The sequence below is a fragment of the Moschus berezovskii genome, chromosome 3, assembly GCF_049115385.1.
Source record: "Moschus berezovskii isolate FMDL1 chromosome 3, NW_MosBer_1.0, whole genome shotgun sequence".
In the NCBI taxonomy this organism is placed as follows: Eukaryota; Metazoa; Chordata; class Mammalia; order Artiodactyla; family Moschidae; genus Moschus; species Moschus berezovskii.
Window position 1 is genome coordinate 22,382,078 of NC_142462.1, and position 22,490 is coordinate 22,404,567.

The 22,490-nt window shown below is 40.5% G+C and overlaps 1 protein-coding gene across 11 annotated transcripts in view; it reads right to left on the reverse strand.

The window, feature by feature from the left end:
• The window catches only part of ICA1 (islet cell autoantigen 1), a 197,982-nt gene that overhangs the window by 143,421 nt on the left and 32,071 nt on the right, over positions 1 to 22,490 (reverse strand). For 5 of the 11 annotated variants that reach the window (XM_088833439.1, XM_088833442.1, XM_055420481.2 and 2 more), the window contains exons 2-6: positions 17,942 to 18,041; positions 13,206 to 13,371; positions 11,281 to 11,353; positions 5,098 to 5,221; positions 602 to 800 (exon numbers count right to left, since the gene is read on the reverse strand). In XM_088833439.1, coding sequence (XP_088689565.1) covers positions 602 to 800; positions 5,098 to 5,221; positions 11,281 to 11,353; positions 13,206 to 13,371; positions 17,942 to 17,958 — 579 coding nt within the window. In that variant the 5' untranslated portion in view covers positions 17,959 to 18,041. The remainder of the gene's footprint in view (positions 1 to 601; positions 801 to 5,097; positions 5,222 to 11,280; positions 11,354 to 13,205; positions 13,372 to 17,941; positions 18,042 to 22,490) is intronic. The other 6 variants (XM_088833447.1, XM_055420484.2, XM_055420483.2 and 3 more) reach the window with 4 other exon arrangements.

Sequence of the window (22,490 nt, forward strand, 5' to 3'; positions counted from 1 at the left end):
TCAATGGACTTGGGACACTAAAAACCAATGAAACATCGTCCCTCTGCTGCTTGCCAGTCATTTTGGGGAAATTTAAGAACATAGTCATCTCCTCAGCTATTTTACTCATATAAATATGTGAAGGGTAAATGCCACATTATTTAATCCTACAAGTCAACCCCACTGCTTCCAAACCTTCTCACCAAACAAAGGAACATTATTATTCTATTAATTTTAATATTCATTAGCAATTAAAAAAGATTTCCCCAGTAGTCTGTTCTCACCTTCCAGTTTCATTTTATCTAATCTTGATTTTTAGTTATGCATGAAAAAGCATTTAGAAGTGACAGTCTTACAAAAAAGTGCACATTATATGAAAATCTGACTTCAATTAAAATCAGTTACCAAATCCCAGCAATTTCCAGCTGTCTCTTCTATCTTATCCTTAGAGAATTATATATCACATTAATTGGTATTCTGTCACATACAGAGACACCAGCGATGATTAATTGCCTCCTTGGTGTTTTGAGTTACGTCTTCTTCACTAGGGGGATTCAAATCACTCACGTCTCATTACCTTCCAGCAGGTACCCCTTTTGGGAGCCCCCATGAAATCTCCTACCTTCCTGAACTTCTCCATTTGCTTGCAGAGGTCTGGATCAAGCTCCTGAGACACGTCCTTCATCCACAGTAATGCCCCTCTGTATTCAGTCCGGCACTGCTCCATGCGATTCACCGTCAGCCAAGTGTCGGAGATGGCCCTGTGCCGGAAAGTCTCCACTTCTTGGTGAAAGCGGCACAGAGGGTTTCTCAAAGCCAACCTATACCAGAGGGTAAGACCACAGTCTTGAAACTGAGGGGGCCAGCAATCTGAATCCTTGACAACTTACCGATCTTAAATTCATGAGTTAGAACAGTGCGTGAAGCATACTCCAGGCTGCAGAAATATCTGCAGATGTATAAACTGAAATGTATGTAACCTCTAAGTCAACAGGGAGACGGTCATCCAAGCTAATTACTGCTACTTAACGGTATCACTGGGGAGTCTCCCCATCTGTATTATTGGGGTTGGTCTCGTGCCTGGGCAGAGCACTTGTTTAAAGCTGGAACCCATCTGTTGTTCACAGAGGAACACCAAGGAATGACCATTTCCCATTTCTGCCCTTGGCCACTCCCTGCCTTCTGCCTCCCTGAAGCCTGGCCCTTTGAGAAGGAATGGACATGGGCACGATGAGGTCATTCTGGATCACTCTGTGAAGGCCAGGGCGTCTGCTCTTTGCTTCAGTAGTCACAGAGAATGAAGGACAAACAGAATCATCATTAAATGGTCTAGGAAGGGGACAAGTACATTTCTACTGTGTTGGGCGGTTTCAGATATGCTATGTGATTTGATTCTCATTTTAAAAAACGTAAGGGTACTGCACCAGAAATGAATGTATATGATACAACAAAGTGAGTATCAAATAATATAATATTGTTTGTAACATACCATCATTTATTCAGCTAAAAAATGTTTGTGTACTTAGTCACTTCAGTCGTGTCCGATTCTGCGACGCTATGCACTGTCCCATAAGGCTGCTCTGTCCATGGGATTCTCCAGGCAAGAATACTGAAGTGGGTTGCCATGCCCTCCTCCAGGGGATCTTCCCCAACCAGGATGCATATAAAAATTTGGATAAAATATTTATTTGGGAGGGGGAGGAGGATACTGTTTCTTCCATCTTCCTCCTCAAAATGAGTAATGTCAGATGAATTATACACTTAAAATACAGTCATCTCCATGAAGTTGTAGGGCATAGGTTCAAAAAAATAAAAGATTAGTATTTACATCTCAGTTTAAGGGCAAACTTGTTAAGCTGAAGGGAACAATGACGTCAGTGAGCTGAAATCAGCTCTCGGGAGTTCCATCAACATCACAGTGCCTGACATGTATACCACACTCTAAGATCATAGATGGGAAAACAAACTATTCAAAAGGAAAAAAATTCCCTGTACTATTTTCTCCAGATTTCCTCGTCTATAAAGCTTCATTATTAAATATTCAGCACTTCTCTAAAAATAGCTTGCTCACATCATCCTACCTAGATGCTGTGGGCTGTTTTCAAAGATGTGTTGTTGTGCCATAAAGTAAGCTTGCGTTTTATCACCACTGGATTAAATTTAATACTTACTTTTCATCAAACTGAATGGGCTGCTGTAGCAATGACTATCAAATAAAGTGAGTACAACTAACGCTGGTGTGAAGGTTTATAAAATTGGAGACTTCTATTTAAAGAAAGAGCCCTCAGCTGTCCCTCTAAGGATCCTGTTCATTTCTGGGCTCCTTTGTCTCTGCTTTTAGAGTTTGCCAGTTTTATAAAACTGGCTGATAGAGTCTTGTGAATAAAATAGTCTCCATTTCTCAGACTATTGTAAAGTTAGAAACCTTTGAGGATGGAATGACATGATGATAGATGTTAATATCTTGAAGAAAAGAAAAAAGTGTGTAAAGTCACATCATTTTTTTCTGTAACTTGTTTCACATAAAATCAGAAAGGTCAAAACCCATTCACTTGTGGTACAAGGGACAGAGTCTAGACCAAGAAAAAATTCAATAACTGGAAATGTCAAGCTTCAGTGAAAGACCAGCCCATGTTTCCATTCATTAAAATCGACCCAATGAGAATAATCAATAGAATACCTAAAAGTCTAGTCCAAAGATGTCTATTCTTTAGTAGGAAAAGGTAGAAATGACACAAAGAATGGACAGAGGGCCTGAGATAAATGTATCCTGACATGCCCAGATGATGAAATACTGTGCTACGGATGTTTTATAAAATGTATGCTGCTGCTGCTAAGTCGCTTTAGTCGTGTCCGACTCTGTGCGACCCCATAGACGGAAGCCCACCAGACTCCCCCATCCCTGGGATTCTCCAGGCAAGAACACTGGAGTGGGTTGCCATTTCCTTCTCCAATGCGTGAAAGTGAAAAGTGAAAGTGAGGTCGCTCAGTCGTGTCCGACTGAGTGACCCCATGGACTGCAGCCTACTAGGCCTCTCCATCCATGGGATTTTCTAGGCAAGGGTACTGGAGTGGCTTGCCATTGCCTTCTCCGATAAAATGTATATATGGACACAAAAACAGGATTATTTAGTCAAAAACCAATTTGCTAAATAATCAGTATGCAGTACTATACAAAATTATGTGGTATAATGCTGTTTACATTAAAAATATATTCTGGCAAATCCCAAGTTACGTCCATTTGAGGTTTGAGAATTCGACTTCATGAGAGTTTACATCCTCCTCCTTCTGTCCTCATGTGCAGAGCACTCATTTCGATTTCATGTGCCTGGTGAGCACTTGAGTATCATGGAATCAGAGCCATCCTGTAGGAGGCTGTCTTCCATACTGCAACTTTGGGCAAGCCGCATTAATTTATGGTTACAGGGCAGTTTGTGGTATTGCTGTACAGGTTGATTGCAATGATACTTTCCAGTGTCATTTGCATTGCTTTAATGTTTTTGTCTGTATCCAAAGGTTAGACTACATGAACTTAAGGTGCCATATGCTTTGTGAGATCGCTTGCTACGTAAGTATGAAAGGATATAATTGGATAGCAATGTTATAAAATTATATGATCAATAATGGTAACTCTTGGAGTGATTATGTCCAAGGATTTGGTTTCTTTCCCATAAATGGATGTTAATCTTAGCATGAAGGTATGTATAAGAATTTTTCCCACTGAAATCAGTGATAACCATATACATAACACATGAGAATTTATGAAAGGTTTTTCAAGAATCAATGATCCTTGTAAGACTGTAGAAAGCATATAAGCACTGAAAGTATCTATCAACTGGTTGAAAGTGAGTCAATCTCTATTTGCAAAGTTTTGAGTTGTTTTTAATTTTCTACTTTTGTTTTTTCCTGTTTTAAAATTTTTCTAGAATGAGTATGTATTATTTCTACAAGGAATACAGTTATAAATAAGATTAAAGGGTACAATTCAAGATTATAAACACTTTTCTTGAAAAGCTGGGGTAGAGAAGTCTTGGAAAATTTTCCATTCAACCATGAAAGCTAGGGTCCAAATGTCATTAGAAAGAACGAAAATGCCCACAAGCGGGGACCACTGAGAAATGAACACAGTTGGTCTCTTTTTTCTACCCCAACTTTCTTGGGTCTTCCTAGGAACAGGTGATGGTCTGCTCCTGTCCACTGCGAGAGAAAAGCAGTAAGGACAAATTCACAAGAGACAGTTAATTTGTTGGACAGTCTGGGAGAGTGAAATTTTTGTAGCCCGAATATTTCTGGAGACTGCCCACAAGCCTTATTTAGGTGTAACATTTCGGTATAAAGTTTGCCTAGTATCAGTGAGTGACACTGGGGAAAGGGGGATTCTTAGTTACTGGGGAAGGAGGAGGAGAGAAGGAATGTCACTGCCTCAGATACCAAGTGTGTCTCTGCAGTGGCTCCTGTTTACATGGACCCTGAACACGAGTCATAGTAGTGTTAAAAAAGAACGTCACTGATTTACTACAATTTTCTCTGGCCCAGGGCTTCCCAAACTCGAATGTACATGGAAAAAACCTGGGGGACCCATTAAAACGTAGATATGGATTTAGCAGTTCCGGGGTGGGGGTGGATTTTGCACTTCTAATAAGCTCTCCTCTGATGAGGCTGCTGATGCTGTTGCTCCATCGTCTGAACAAAACTATACAGAGCATCTCAAACAGCACCCCTCTCAAGTCTACTGCCCCCAGAGAGCAGTGAGCGAACCCTTCCGCCCCGTCTCCTTAGGCTCCTGCTGGAAGGGGACCAGACAGATTGCTACAAACAATGCAGGAGGTCAAACGATAAGCCTAGAACAGCACTCACAGGATTGGTGTATGACTACAGACCAGAAGAGGTATGAAAACATTTTAAAAAATCAATAGGGAAGGAAAAAGATTATACATGTTATCTTACAGCTGAATACAAACAGACTAACAACTGTGAACAGAGGAGGCCCTCAATTTCAGACAAGAGCCTTCTAAAGACCAGGGGCAGGTTCCCTTCATTAGTGAGTGGGTCCCAGAGTCTCAGGAGATTCCCCCTCCCTCAATTGTCATCAGCAGAGCCCCAGTGAAGGCCACACACCTTTGCTGGGAAGAAAAGCAGAGGGCCTTTCCTGTCGCTTGCATCATTTTTCCCGCTCTGGTTTTATCCTGGAAGCCTTGGGACCGGAGAAATTTTCCCAGTTCGTTTTCTTCTTGAGACAAGACTGATGGAGAAAAGACCAAAAGGAGCCATGAACAATGAACATTTTTATTACAGAGGAAAGGAAAGAGGCAAATCACAAGGTCCTCTCTCTTCTAGAGATAAAGACGGGACAAAATTAAATCCAAGTGGCAGGCTGTGAGGCAGGCCTCCCCACCCCCCACACCCCCACTGCATTTAACTTTCATGCTGTTCTTCCATTGACAAAATGAGGGATCAAATTCACTTCAGCACATCTGTCAGTCCGTTTGCTGCCCTGTAACCAGAACCAGAAAATGACCTCTGTACTGAAAAGCAAGCCGATAATGCACTGCTCTGGGCTGAAATTAAAAAGTTGGGTGGTGGAGTATGACTGTGGGAATCTTCTGTGGCTGCCTATAGTGCAGGGCCAGTTTCCTCCTCTTATTCCCTCTTGCTAACTTTTTGATCTCTGCCTTCTGAATAACATTCTACTTGACTGCACAGCAATTCAAATATCTTATCCATGGCACAAATATTTGGTGGGAGGAGGCGGGTGGAGAGAGAGGGCATGTAGGTAATCAGGCTGATGACTTGGGGATTTTTAAAATGCAGAGCTAGAATCAGATCTGAATTGGTCATGCCTAACTTTGACCTTTGGAGAAGGCAATGGCAACCCACTCCGCTCCTCTTGCCTGGAAACTCCCATGGGCGGAGGAGCCTGGTGGGCTGCAGTCCATAGGGTCGCAAAGAGTCAGGCATGAGTGAGCGAATTCACTTTCACTTTCATGCATTGGAGAAGGAAATGGCAACCCACTCCAGTGTTCTTGTCTGGAGAATCCCAGGAACGGGGGAGCCTGGTGGGCTGCCATCTATGGGGTCGCACAGAGTTGGACACGACTGAAGCGACTCAGCAGCAGCAGCAGCAACTTTGACCTTACATTTTTAAAAAATAAAACTGAGGTATAACTGACATACAACATTGTATTAGTTTCAGGTGTACAACAAAAATGATCCAATATTTGTGTGTATTTGGCCTTATTTTTAAAGACAACCTCAGAGGGCACTATAGGTAAGAAAGGGACTGCTACAAGCTCTCTACTGACTGATTTGGGAGTAAATATTTAAAAGTCAGAATTGTGGGTCTTCCCTGGCAGTCCAGGCTAGGACTCTGTGCTGCCAATGCAAGGGGCATGGGTTCGATCCCTGGTCAGGGAACTGAGAATCCACATGCCACAAGGTATGGCCAAAAAACTGAAAAACAAAATAAAGTACAGGTTGTTGTTTTTTTAAAGAATCTCTAAAAAACATTTTTTTAAAAGTCAAAATTGTATATCTCTTTTGACATTGTACTTCTGATAGGAATACATCCTGAGGAGGTAGTCAAATGGGCACACAGATATGTATAGACAGATAAAATCATAGCACAGCTCTATATAATAGCAAGACTGTCTCGCTCTCTCTACCGTGGGGACTGGCTTAATCAATTGGAACACCCACTCCATGGATGTGTGCGCTGTGTTGCAGCCACTGGTCTGAGTACACTTTGACTGGCAGCTGAGCCACAGGCCAGCAGTGACATTGAGCCTCCTTGAACGCTTTGTTCTCTAAGCACAGCTTTTTGACAGGGATGTGCTTTGAACGTTCCTCGCGTTTCACATCGCTGTATTGACGCATTTACCAATCACTTGTCTCTAAAAACGTTTTCTAAATGCTACCAGGATTCTTGTCCATTTTCATGAATAATCCAGACTTCTTTCAGGATGCACCCCATCCCTGACACAATGTCCCCAGCAATAACTAGAAAACATTAGCCAGGAACCAGTAACCCAACGGTGAATGTTAAAGCTGCTGCTGCTGCTGCTAAGTCACTTCAGTCGTGTCCGACTCTGTGCGACCCCATAGACGGCAGCCCACCAGGCTCCCCCATCCCTGGGATTCTCCAGGCAAGAACACTGGAGTGGGTTGCCATTTCCTTCTCCTGCTGCTTCCTTATTAACCTGTGACTACAGTTTCCGTTCAACATTCTATGGAGAAGAGGTTTTTCGCATCCATTTTTCCTGATGGTGAATGACTACCCTCCCTCCTCTTCTGTTTTCTCAAAATCAAATGCATTTGTCAAAGCCTTGCTCAAAAGCTACTTCCTCTGTGAAGCGGGTGATCCCTCCTTCTCTGTGACAGCAGCGCCCTCTCGGCACTTGGTATTGGAGTGTCTGTGGGTGGGCACGTGTCTATTTTTCCCATGAGGATCCCAGCTTTCTCGACAGGGACCTCATCCAAACTATGGATTCCCAAGGCTGAGCAGAAAAGTCTTATTCAGGGCATTAATTAAATGCTTGTGAAACTGAATTAACTATCATTTTTGCCTTGTTATCCCTGTATACTTTACTTCATTTTAAATGCTTATCTGACACTTATATGTCATGGTTCTAGATAGTTTTAAAAAAAGTCCTCTAAGATGTGCTATTGTTTTTTTTACTACGTTCCATTCTTCTTCCTTTCCACTTACTAACATGGGACTCACTCAGCCGCACAATTAGGAACAATTTCATATTTTTGCTTACTACAGTGTGAGGCTATTGTCACCTTCTTTACCTTGAAGCCTCAAGTCACATACAAATGAACACATGAGCTAAAGGCCGGGAAGAAAACCGATTCATGGCCCTAAATGACTGTGTGTGTTAGCAGTGCTAGTTGCTTAGTAGTGTCCGATTCTCTGCGACCCCATGGACTGTAGCCTGCCAGGCTCCTCTGTCCATGGGATTCTCCAGGCAAGAATACTGGAGTGGGGTGCCATTCCCTTCTCCAGGGGATCTTCCCAACCCAGGGACTATAAGACTGGTGAAATGTACTCTTTGCTATACAAACCTGAGTAGGTTGGAGCATTTGAGAATTCAGTTTTGGCTATTTTACACACTTGAGGATTAAACTTGGGGTGCTAGACAGGCTTCATTTTAAGAGCTGAACTCTGATCGATGGGACAGGGCTGCTCAGAGGGTGGTGGGAAGTTTGAGGGGCCTCAGGCTCCAGGCTGGATGACTTAGTGATGACCGTGTCATTTTCTATGAAGGGATGTTCATTCTTTAATTTCAATTTTAAAATCCTGAATCCAAAATCTAAAATACTGAAGTAAATTTACAAAGTTTAAAATTCAGCTGCAACACAGGTATCAGATCACTCTTAATGTTCCTACGTATAAGGTTTCACTTAACGAGGACTTAATTCAGAGACAAATAAAAACCTATTCATATTTAATTGCTGATTAGATTTTCAGATGTGCCCTGAAAAGGGAACCAAAGAACTATAAAACCAATTAGCTTGGCAGCATTAATTCACTGAGCACAAATTTATAGATGATCTCATTGTACTAGTAGGCACTGCTCTTGCCACTGGAAATAAAAGAGATGGACGGGACACACGAGGACCCTGCTGAAGCAGCTTAGGTTCAAGGCACAGGAGACTGAATATAAAAAATACAAAACTCAAACTCAACAAACAAAAAGTAAAATGCCAGGTAAGATGGCGGGGTTGGGGGCGTAGGAAAGAGTGACAGGTAACTGTTTTGGGCTGGGTGGTCACACAAGGTGTCTCTGAGCAGGAGAACTATAAGCTGAGCTCTGACATAAGGGGCATTGGAGACAATGAGGGCAGGGACATCCCAGATGGAGGGTGGTGAGTGCAAAAGTCCTCAGGTCACGTGGTGTGTAAGAGCGAAAGCGGCTGGAGAGGTGAGCTGGGTCAGATCCAGTAGGGATTTGTAACCCATGGTACGGAAGTATACAGCTTACATTAAGTGCTCCTGAAGGCTTCTCAGCAGAGGAACAGTATGATCCAACGCACTTTAAAAAATAAACAACCTTTATTTTTAAATAATCTTAGGCTGATAGAAAACTGTAAATAGGATACAGAGTTCCTGTGTACCCTTCTTCCCCTAACGTTAGCACTGTACACAACCATGGTTGTTGTTGTGGTTGTTGAGTCGCCAAGTCGTGTCCAACTCTTTGTGACCCCATAGACTGTAGCCTGCCAAGCATCTCAGTCCATGGGATTTCCCCGGCAAGAATACTAGAGTGGGTTGCCATTTCTTTCTCCAGGGGAATCTTCCCAACCCAGGATCGAAACCGTATCTCCTGGATTGGTAGGTGGACTCTTTACCACTGAGCCACCAGGGAAATCCACATAACTGTTGTACACTGATCAAAACTAGGAAAATAACACTGATACAGTATTACTATGTAAACTACAATCTTAGTGAATCTTCCTAGTTTTCCCATTAGCGTCCTTTTTCTGTTCCAGGATCCCACACTGCATTGAGTTGTCAAGTCTGTGTGGTCTCCTTCGACCTGTGACAGCGTCTCCGTCTTTCTCAACTTTTATGACCTTGGTGCCCTTTAAGAGTACTGGTCAGGTGTTTTGTGGTCTGTCTCTATTTGGGTTTGTTTGCTTTCTCACGATTAGACTGGCTTATAGATTTGGGGGAAGGAGGCAGCAGAAGTGGAGTCTCCTTCTTAGTGTAAGATATCAGGGCTACTGGAGATCAACACACATCATTACTGGTGATGTTAACTAACCCCTGTCATTTGGTTCATGTCATGTCTATTGGATTTCCCCACTGTAAAGTTAAGGTTCTTTTTCCTTTTGTAGTTGTTAAAAATCTTGGGGATAAATTCAGAAGACTGTACGAAGATGCAGTCTCTTCTCAAACTTTCACTCACTAATTGTAACATCTTTCCGGGAATCTTGCCTGTCACAATTCTTTCTGTGGGTGTGACAGAATCACCATTAGGTGATTTTGTGGTTCCCTCATTCTTTCTAGATTAATCACAATTATTTCATAAGGAAGAACTATTTCTTCTCCCCCATTTCTTTGCTTATTTCTATACACACACTTGATGGACATTATCTCACTTCATGGGTTATAACCTAATACTATTCATCACTTATGTTGTTGCTCAGATTACTCCAGCTTTGACCCCTGGGAGCTCCAGGAGATGGTTGAGTGCTCTCTGACTGCAGTGTGGATGATGAGCTGGAGGAGACAAAAGTAGGGGCAGGGAGACCAGTTAGGAAGCTGACGCAGCCAATCAAGGAAAAGAGTGATGCCAGTGACCTGAGTGAAGGCAGTGGCCATGAAGAGGCAGAGGAAGGAGAACCGGAAAGCAAAGTAGCTGACAAAGTTGACCAGCACCTGTGACTGACTGGATGTGGGACAGAGAAGAGTCAGAGGCAGCGTGCCATGTGTCTGGACTGTCTCATACCTGAGGACTATGGAGTGACTGCGCTGGAGACATCTTAGCTCAAATATCTGGTAAATAGTAACACAGATAATTTACCACATTTTGCCTCTAAATCCTAGGATTTTGTACTTCCACAAAATAGTCTTCATAAGAGATTACTAATAAAGGAAAATGGCCAATTGTTAATTTGTGATTACTGGAAAGGGGTTTGAGGAGTCAGAAACAAACTTCTCATAGTTTAGTCTCAGAAATACAGAAATTGTACTCTTAAACGATCTCCACATGGAAATTTAAAGACAAAGTAATATACAACTTGATATTTAGCATTTCAGAGACAACTCTGTTGGTAATGATTTTAAGATGGGATGACCACAGGAAAATCTTATTCCCTAAAAAAAAACAGTATCTGACATAAAAAATGTTCAGGAAGAAGTGCTGTCAACAAAATAGTCAATGGATTAACTATATGTTCCTTCTCTCTTCATTTGGTCATTTAAAAAGGAACAAAACTGGACATAAGAGAGCCTAGGCAATCAAATAGTAACAGCTCCAAAATTTTAAATCCCATGATATAATACTGAGAAAACTTTTTTATAACTAGGAAAAGAAGTGGCACGTACTTATCCATGGTAGACTCAATGCAAAACTCTTCTGTTATTGTACCTGCACTGAGAGATAAACAACCTATATAAAGAATTTCTGATAAAATTTTTAAAGACCCCAACCTACCAATTAAAAAGCAAAGACAGACACCCTGAAAAATTAGTTTTCTTGTCTTGCTTTCTAAACATATAAAATTACCATAAAGGCAAAATATCCAATATCTTACTGTCTATTTGGTCAATATTCATACTTAAGGCATACTTACAACATATTCTCTTTTGATAGAGTACAATTGCTTTAGACAAGTCCAGACAGGTTCTCTGAATTGAGTGAAACAGCTATAATAGAAATACAAGCAAAATGCTAAATAAAACAGGCAGCAATGAAATAAAAAACAATTACACTGAATATAACCATAATGTCTGATTTGCCCACTAAAAACAAGATCATATGCCTAAGTATGCTTGGTGTTATATGATGTACTAAACAGAAAATGTGACTAAAGCTTTTAAATATGCTCCTGTTTTTCTATATTTATTAGAATTTATCATCTTTGCAATCTAAAATGAGATCTGCAGAAAGATGATTTCCTCCAGACTACTCAAATAATGGCTGAAAAACAGAAATCCTAAGTGCAGGGCCTATTAGAGGACTTGGTAAACCAGAGACCCAATATTCATTCATAATCTAATTTATTTCTTTTACCACTTGCTGTCTTTTTTTCCAAATGGAGGATATGTCAATTAAGCATCATATTTAAAACACAACACTAGCTTATTCTATGATCCTAATGCATACTTAAACAACTCTATAAAAACAAACAAAAATCAATCAGCTGAATGTTCTGTCTGCTTTGAAGACATCTGGTAAAATGGAGTTTAGCTAGCAGCCCCTATCACTCCTTCTTTTCCCAATTATTTCATAAAATACATGTAGGAGAAACTTAATATGTCATGCTACGGCCATAACAGAGAAAATTAAGGGGAAATCAGGTGGGCTATGGGGGGAGAATTTAACTAGATTTTAATTTCTGGTCTGCTTCAGAAATGGAGACAGTTCAAGAGAAGATAAAACAGTTGTAAATCAACTATACTCCAATATCTTTTTTTTAAAGGAGAGCAGATAGTTCAGAGACATCACACTTTCTCCAACGTCTGTCCACTGACTCAGAGACCAGCGCTGGTATCAATTAAAAAACCTGGCAGACAAACCTTGTGCCTCTGAAGAGCCACCAGGGAAAGGAGTGCAAGCTTCCTCTCCCTCTCTCGGCTTACTGGCCGTGGTGATGTCGCCGTTACAACTGGTGTTACATCTCCCCTTCAGCCTCTCGTTTCCAGAAGAAGCATGGTTTGCACCATCCTGGCCCCACCCTTCTCAGAATGCTTTTTGAAATCTTGAACTTTTGACCTTAATCTCATTAAGTGTTCAGCTCCTGAATTGTAGCTTATATTTTGATATCACTCTGAATTCTTATCAGACCACATAACACATTATTTCTCACTGTGCCCTCTCATTCACAGAAGTGATAAGTATGCTTTTAAATTTTTTAAAATTAATTTTTTTGGGAGTATAGTTGGTTTACAATGTTGTGTTAGCTTCTGATGTACAGCAAATGCTTTTTAAATTTTGATCTAAAGTATCAGCAGAATGTCCAGCAAGGTAGGAAATTAGTGGCCCTTTCACCAGTTATTTGAGAGTCAATCAACTACTAATTCAGCTTACTGTGTTATTAACTAGTCTAACTAAATATTAGTTAATTCATCCTTGAATTTTCCAGGATTCAACACAACCTTATTAGACTCATGTTCCAGGACTTTTTGCTGTCATCCTTTTTTTTTTCTTTAAATATAAACATTTGTCTGAGCCCAGCTATCTATAATAGCACTGGCTCTTTGAGTTAATGTTTTTCAAAAAACATTTATTGAGAATTTACCACATTCCATATATTCCAATAAAGTGCTTAAAAATGAATTAACTGAGGTATACTGGTGGTTACAGAAGAATTGTGGGTTTAAAAAAAATACGCTGGAATTCAGTTGGTCTGATCCTAGATTTTCCTCATGAATGAGTTTGTTTGCAATATGTTTTCAAATACAAAGCACACCTGAATGCTTGCTTCTGTGAATACACTCTCAGACTCTGTCCCTAGCAAGATGGCCATACGGGGGTCAAGGGCCACAAAGTGCTCACCTCTAGCTTGGCATCCAGGTCTGCGTCAGAGGCAACGACGTGCTCATCTTCTTTCTTCCCCGTGGCTTTAATAAAGGCTTGCTTCGTTTCCCAATACTTTTGCTGCATCTTATTTACAACTGACTTGTCTTGGGGATATCGATTGTGTAAGTCCCAGGGATAACTGCTAAAAGGCATAGGCATTCAAAGAGCCGTTTTACTCACGACTTTCAAAAGGATTTAAGACATCAGAGCGCAAACAAATATATCCAAACATTCACAACGTTACTAAACACAGAAGTGCTTTCTTACATGGTTATTACACCAAAAGGTTAATCAAGTCTAATTTTTACACCAAAACCTTAAAAGTTAGTGAGGAAATGAAGAAACTTTGGCAGAAAACTGAGAAACTCAAACTTGAGGACTCTGGATATTGAAAGACTGGAGAAATGGAGAAAGGGAAGCCAAGCCAGGTAAGGGGACTGCCTCAAGCACCCCAGGGAGTCAGAGATAAAGACGAACACCAAAATTCTCTCCATTCTGCACTGCAGCCAACACTGAAGTGATGGCAGAAAAGTAGAGATAAGGGGTTGCAAAACAGCATACTTGAAAGCTGTCACAGAGGTCCCTCACATAGTCAAACTCAAAGAATCAGAGGACAGAATGGCGGTTCCCTGATGTTGGAGAGGGAGGAGGAAAGGGGAAATTACTGATCGACAGGCATAAGACTTCAGTGGTGCAAGACGAGTAAGTTCTAGAGATCGGCTGTACAGCTGTGTGCTTGCAGTTCACAGCACTGTACTCTACACTTAAAATTTTGTTAAAACAATAGATCTCATGTCAAGTGTTCTTACTACAGACACACCAAATTTTGAAACAGTTTTTTTTAATTGGTTATGGATTTTTCATACTAAAACTTTAAATTGGAGTATTACTCAGCCATTAAAAATAATGCATTTGAATCAGTTCTAATGAGGTGGATGAAACTGGAGCCTATTATACAGAGTGAAGTAAGCCAGAAAGAAAAACACCAATACAGTATACTAAGGCATATATATGGAATTAGAAAGATGGAAATGATAACCCTGTATATGAGACAGCAAAAGAGACACAGATGTATAGAACAGTTTTTGGGACTCTGTGGGAGAGGGTGAGGGTGGGATGGTTTGGGAGAATGGCATTGAAACATGTATATTATCATATGTGAAACGAATTGCCAGTTCAGGGTCAATGCATGATACAGGATGCTCGGTGCTGGTGTGCGGGGATGACCCAGAGGGAGGATAAGGAGAGGAGGGAGGTGGGAAGGGGGTTCAGAAAGGGGAACTCATATACACCCGGGGCGGATTCATGTCAATGTATGGCAAAATGAACCAATATAATATTGTAAAATAATTAGCCTCCAATAAAAAAAAAAAGGAAAAAAACATCAAAAAACCAAAAACAAACAAAAAATAAAACTTTAAATTCTTAAACATAAATGGTTAAAATACAGATAGGAAGCTATTCTTCAGGAATAGCACAGTGAAGATCACATCAAAAAGTGTGTGAAAATAGACTCAGAGAGTGAACTAACGGTTGCTGTGTGAAGGATGAGGGAGAGGGATAGTTGGGGACTTTGGGATGGACATGTACACACGACTGTTTTTAGAATAGATAACCAACAAGGACCTACTGTATAGCACAGGAAACTCTGCTCAATGATATGGATGGGAGGGGAGTTTGGGGGAGAATTAATACATGTATATGTATGGCTGAGTCCTTTTGCTATTCACCTGAAACTATCACAACATTGTTAATCGGCTTGTTAATATCCCAATACAAAATAAACTGTTAATTGTTAATATCCCAGTACAAAATAAAAAGTTTTTTTTTTAAAGGGGTGTAAAGAAGAAATTAGAAAAAACCCAACTGAGAATGAAGTGGAATTCTGTAAAAGTGCCCAGGGTACCCAAACTGACAGAAAGCTTGCCGTGGGGCTCCATCCTTCCTGGTTTTGTCTACACCACCTCCTGTGTGTCTAAGGTTCCCATCCAGAAGCTCACATGGGACCCCAGGTGTCTCCCTCTGCAGACGTAACTTCTTCCAGCCCATCCTATTAGCACTCAAATGTGCCAGAATTGGGTTCTAAAACATAAATTGCTTTATACTATTGCACCAACATATGTATCTCAAACCTTGATGATTTATACTCTCTTGCCGGATAACATTTTCAAGTTTTGATTCACACACTTGTTCTTAAAAAAATCAGGGTTTCAGATGACTTCCTTAGCAATGGTTATCTTTGGAAAGAGGCGAAGGGTTATGGTTTATATCTCTCTGCATATTTCAAAGTTGGGAATAAGTCTAGATATCAAATGTATAGGCACGATGACCACACCCAATAATACTGTACTGAACACTGCAAACAGGCTGGGAGGGGCGCACTACTCTTTCAAACAGGCTGGGAGGGGAGCACTACTCTTTCAAACAGGCTGGGAGGGGAGCACTACTCTTCATGTGCACTCATCACACACACAAAGCGGTAATGATAAAGGAGACCATGTGTTCATTAGCTTAACTGCAGTAATGACTTCACTATGTGTATCATAATATCACGCTGCACATCTTAAATTATATAATTATTATTTAAAATTAAATGCAAATTAAAAGGTTTTATTATGAGCTTAAATCAGAGAGAAGGAAATGAAAATATGTATAACTTTTGTATAAAAGATCCTTCTACATACTATGTGCCTTAAAAGATGGGAAGAGGACTTTCCTGGTGGTCCCGTGGGATTCTGACTGCCAGTGCAGGGGACATGGGTTCGATTCCTGGTCCAGGAAGATTCCACATGCTACAGAGCAACTAAGGCTGTGTGCCCTAACTACTGAGCCGGTGTGCTGCAACTACTGAAGCCTGCACACTCTAGCGTGCCATCACTACACACACTTCAGAGTCTGTGCTCTGCAACGAGAAGCCACCGCAAGAAGACTGCGTACCACAACAAGGAGTAGCCCCCACTTGCTGCAACTAGAGAGAGCCCACGCAATGGACACCCGGAGCAGCTGAAAAAAAAGATGGGAAGAATACACTTCCTCAAACTGTGGCTATGTCAAGGGAAAGGAATTTTCAAGAGTGGGGAATAGGATGGACTTCTATTTTTTTTTTTTGGTCAAAGGTCATAGATTAAAAATTTTTTTCATTTTGAGGGGGAAAAAAAGGACTTTGGAGATCTAGTCAACACCCTTCACTCCTGTCATTTAACAAACGAGGAATCTCAGGTTTCAAAATGTTAAGAATCTTGTCCAGAATCACATAGGATTAAACTCCAAACCTCTAAATCCCAGCACAGCGTGCATTTCAGTGTTCTCTGCAGCCCTCGCATTTCAGTAGCAAGTGGTAAAGCGGCTTCTTATGGTAAATGGGTAAATAGGAGGAAGGCTCTGGGGAAGGGCACCTCCTGGGGCTCTCCCAGGCAGTTAAATGGGGGACTTAACTACCTGCTTCCCTGCACCTGCTGCCAAGATATGACAGCCATTATGAGGGTCAGAGGCTGAAGCCATCCTTTTGTCTTAATGAGGCAAGATAGAACAATTAAAAAAAAGTCTGACAACTCTTAAGAGAGTTGTCAAATGGGGATACTAAGGGAAACAAAATCCCTTAGCTGTTTATTAATTACCTTTTAAAACTCATTACATTTTAAGACATGCAAAATTCTTTTAAAGTGTGACTTTCGATATTACTGAGGAGCTGGACCTGATTGCTTCTCTACTGAGACAGGAGGGATTAAAAAGTATAGTCTTTATTGTACCTTTGAAAATGCAAATAGGCACTGTTATTTTTTCATGAAACAAATTAAAAGAGGTAAAGCGTGACAAAGATCACCTTGACAGGTGGATCAAGGTTTCAAAAGGGTTCAGAAACACTGCTTATAGCAGTCCTGAATTTATAAGCAGTTTAACATGATGCTTAGATGCGTTATAGGCATGTGAATGGCAGTGCTAACATTGCCATGTGAGGACCACATCTGTTTTATTCAGCATCATCTATTTTCAGCAATGACTGGCTCTTGGATGTTCGTGAAGGTTGAAGTCATGACTATTAATGACTTCTGAGTTATTAATTAATGAGTCTGAGTTATTTTTGTCATCATACAGTTACACTGTTATTTTATAGCTGCCCTATATAAAATTCCCTTATAACTCTAATATTAAAAGTTGTAAATAAGACAGATTGAAAAATGTATCAACTCATTACACTGAAAAAATGATGGTAAGAAAAGCTATCACTAAATTCCCAAGAAAAAAAGTTAACATGTAAATGAATTTCTCAGAGAATATTTTTGGTTACTGCTTTTCATATTACATTTAGTAGGGATAGTGAACTTGACTGTACTCAGCATGGGGGCTTTGTTGGTGACTCAGATGGTAAAGAATCAGCCTGCAAAGTGGGAGACCTGGCTTGGATCCCTGGGTTGGGAAGATCCCCTGAGGAGGGCATGGCAACCCATTCCAGTATTCTTGCCTGGAGACTCCCCATGGACAGAAGAGACTGGTGGGCTACAGTCCATGGGGTCGCAAAGAGTCGGACATGACTGAGTAACCAAGCACAGCACAGCATAGCACATATTCAACACTGGTTGAAGGCTAATAGGTTATTTACTGCTATTGTGAGTCCTGATTTTTCCATTCAGTAGACATTTATTGAGTATATACTACATGCTTTCCTTTTTCAACAGCCTCCCCCAATTCAGAAGAGACAACAAATTATTTACCATTTGTGTCCTGACATGGTTCCTCCTTCTTTTTTCTACTGTTGATGATTTGGGGAGAAGGGGCAGGGAAAAAGCATGAGAGGATAAGTTATATTATAACCTGAAATAAAACAAATATGTTTAACAGTTACACACTATACTACTATTACATTAATTTGACCCATAACATTTTTCAATCTAAGTCATTTTAGGAGCCAACCATTACTCCACAGTAACACTGTACCCCAGCATCTAGAGTAGTTTAGCTAAGTAACACTGGAAGAAACATCCCAAATGAGATTTAAGAAGTAAACAGGCAGGTTGAATGAAAAGGGCAGGTTGCAGAAGACTACAGAAAATATGAGACCATAACATGCAAGCAATACTCTGTACTACTGAAATATACAAGCATTATATAGTGAAGGTATAAAGAAATGCTTAGGAATGGCAAACACCAAATTCCAGATAGCAGCTACCACTGCAGTAGGGACAGGGAATATTATTTGAGAGGCATATACAGGGACTTTGTACCTACAGTGTTTTCTTTAATAAGCTAGGTTGTGAGTACATTGCATCTGTATGTCTCTGTAGATTTTAAATCTCTCATATTTAATATTTCTGAAAAGTGAACCAGCACATTGCCAAAACAAAAACAAACAAAAAGAGAAGCCAAAACAAAACACCATAAAGGTACAAAGGAAGACAATGTGATTATTTCAGTTTCGATCAACCCAGGACTATATTTTTATCTCACTAGTAAATATGGGAGTCACTTGATGTCTTTACACCTCATTCCATTCACCCTGGGCTTTCCTGGTGGCTCAGTCAGTAAAGAATCGCCTGCAGTGCAGGAAACCTATGTTCGATCCCTCCATCAGGAAGATCCCCTGGAGAAGGAAATGGTAACCCACTCCAGTATTCATGTCTAGGAAACCCCATGGACAGAGGAACTTGGTGTGCTATAGTCCATAGGGTTGCAAAGACTTAGACATAACTGAGCAACTAAACCACGAGCATTTGCCCCACTCATGGGAGCTAGGTAAACCCAGGGAGGGAAAGAGCCAGCCCACCCAGCCACATGTGCCTGCCAGTTACCAGAATGAATGGAGAACGCATTACCTGAAGGAATGGCCTCTGACCAGACACAGACAGCTTGCTGGCTGCCAGAGTGAATGCTCATCATATGAAGGCTCTGGCTGCTTCAACAACATCAACCCAATCATTCTCCCTCTGCCTCAGAAACGATCCTGGCAACCAGGATCCCTAAAATGATTCGAGTTTCTAAGGAATTTTTTAAACATTTTAAGGGAAATGCAGTCGAGGTGCTGATATTCAGGCTTGGGGTATGGGCACAGGAGAGAGAAAGGATGACATTTTCTTGAGTGTCAGATGCCTCTGAGATGACAGCATCCCACAATCAGCATCTCTCTTCCTCCTGAAGAGCATCCAGGTTTTCGGACAAGTTGCTTTGGGAATGACACTCACAATGAGTAAGGCTTGCCTTCTACTTGATAAATCATGGAGAGGTCACAAGTTCCATTCCTCTCACCACCCACACAACATCACAGCAAGTACACATTTATTTTATGGAGCTAAAGGCTTCCAACAAAATTTCCCTAAAAAGGTATTATCCAAGGAAACAAATGATATTCTTTCTGAGTTTGATATCACCATGAACTATTAGGATAGTTGATACTTTTTAATTAATTTTGTATTATGATAAAAGCCATATAGCAAATTTATCCTTGGAACAATCTTAAGTAAACAGTACAGTACTGTTAACCATCTGTGCAATGCTGTACAACAGAGCTCCAGAATGTTTTCATCTTGCATGACTGAGACTCTACCCGCATTGAACAACTCCCCATTTCTGTCTCCCCCCAGACCCTGACAATTATCACTCTACTATATAGTTCGACTCTCTTAGGTACTTCATATTAGTGGAATACTAAAGTATTTGTCTTTTTGTGATTGCCTTCTTTCACTTGGGCTTCCCAGGTGGCGCTTGGTGGTAAAGAACCCACCTACCAATGCAGGAAATCTAACAGTTGCGGGTTCGATCCCTGGGCCAGGGAGGTCCCCTCAAGGAGGATATGGCAACCCACTTAGCATGATGTACTCAAGATTCATCCATATTGTAGGACAGGATAGGTTTTCCTTCCTTTTTAATGCTAAATAATACTCCACTGTGTATATATAGCACATTTTTCTTTAATCTATTCATCCACTCATGGACATCTAGATTGTTTCCAAATCTTTGCTACTGTGAATGATCAGTGTGCAAATATCTCTTCAAGATCTTGTTTTTATTGTTTTTAGATATACATCCAGAAGTGGGATTGCTGGATCACATAGCAGTAGTTCTATTTTTGATTTTTTGAGGAATCTCTGTACTTTTTTCCATAGCAAGTGCATATTTTACAGTCCTACCAACAGGACTTCAATTATTCCAATTTCTCTGCATCCTCACCAGCACTCATTATTTTGTTTTTTTTTTTTAGTAACCATCTTAATGGGTGTGAGGGGGTATCTCACTGTGGTTTTGACTTGCATTTCCCTGACCACGTGTACATTGAACATTGTTTCATGTGCTTACTGGCAATTTGCATATCTTCTTTGGAGAAATGTCTATTCAAGTCCTTTATTTTTTTTTATAATCGAGTAAGTTATTTTGTCATTGCATTGTAAGAGTTCTTTATATATTCTGGATTAACCCCTTATCTAATATATGGTTTGAAAATATCTTTTTCCATTTGGTAGGTTGCCTTTTCACTGCCGTTTCCTTTGCTATAACTTTTGAGTATTAAAATATTTAACAATTTGAGTTCTATATAGTATAATGGGCTTCCCTGGTGGCTCAGACAGTAAAGAATCTGCCTGTAATGGAGGAGACCTGGGTTCAATCCCTGGTTGGGAAGATCCCCTGGAGAAGGGAAAAATCACTAAGCAAATTGCCCCTTCTACTTGAACTTCCAGGCTACTCCCAGATTATGCTGCCAAACAGCAGTGTTCCTCAAGGTATTGTTTATGGGTCAGGCTGGATTCTTCTGGGGTGGTAACATGCAGATTCCTGGGCGCCATCTCTTACCTACTGAATCAGAATTTCTGGAAATGGCTTTGGGAATCTGCATTTGTAACAGGTTTTGCAAGTGACTTTTAGGCACACTAAGGTCTGAGAACCACAGCTAAATGATACACAGGAAAAAGTCTCTCTGGAAATGGATCACTCCTAAACAAATTTCTGTATTATATATGGCACTAGAACAAAGGAGAGAAGGGCATAGCAACCCACTCCACTAATCTCGCCTGGAGTATCCCTTGGACAGAGGAGCCTGGTAGGCTACTTTTGGAATCACAGAGAGTCGGACATGACTGAAACAATCTAGCATGCAGAACAAAGGAATCGTGGGGAGCAAAATCAGGTTAGCCTGTACGGGGAAGATCTCAACATCTCATGAATAGCAGCTGCTGCCAGAACTTGCATCTCTTTTAATGTATGTTTCAGATCCATTCACTGGGGAAAATTAATAAACATTTAAAGACTTCCTGACAAAATCCATTTCATCTGACCTATCACCTTCTAAATCCATCCACAGTGTCAAAATCATTACTTTAAAAAATTATTATACTTCTCACTATTCATTCACTTCAGTATCAACAATTTGATTTATCAAACATGTACTGACTATCTAATATGTGTCAGACACCATTTTTGGCCTCAAGGAACCTATAGTCTAGGTCAGCTCTGTCCAACAGAAATATACCGTGAGCTACATTTATTTGTTTATTTTAGACTTTTTGTGACATGATGACTGTAGCTCATTAGGCTCCTCTGTCCATGGGATTTCCCAGGCATGGATACTGGGGTGGGTTGCCATTTCCTTTTCCAGGGGATCTTCCGGAAACAGGGATCTCCTGAACTGGCAGGTGGATTTTTTTTTTTACTGCTGAGCACCAGGGAAGATCCTTATGAGCTACATAAATAATTTTAAATGATCTAACAGTCACGTTAAAAAAATAAAAAGAATAAACACATATACAGTCAATTAATTCATGACAAAGGAGACAAGGATATACAAGGATGAAAAAATAGTCTCTTCAATAAGTTGTGTTGGGAAAAGTAAAGAGCTATATGCAAAAGAATAAAACTGGACTACTATCTCACATCATGCGCAAAAATAAATTAAAAATGGATCAAAGACTCCAATGTAAGACCTGAAACCATAAAACTAAAAGAAAACATAGGCAGTAATCTCCTTAATGTAGGTCTTGGCAATAACTTTTTGAATCTGACACTGAAAGCAAAAGCAGCAAAAGGAAAAATAAATAAGGGGGACATCATCTCACTCAAAAGCTAATGTAAGGCAACTGACTGAATGGGAGAAAACATTGCAAATCATATATCTGATGTGGGGTAATATCGAAAATATATAAAGAACGCATACAGCTCAGCAGAAACAAACAATCTGATTAGAAGATGAGGAGAAGATCTGAATAGACATCTTCCCCAAGAAGACATACAGATGGCCAATAGGTACATGGAAATAACTAAATCGTCAGGGAAATACAA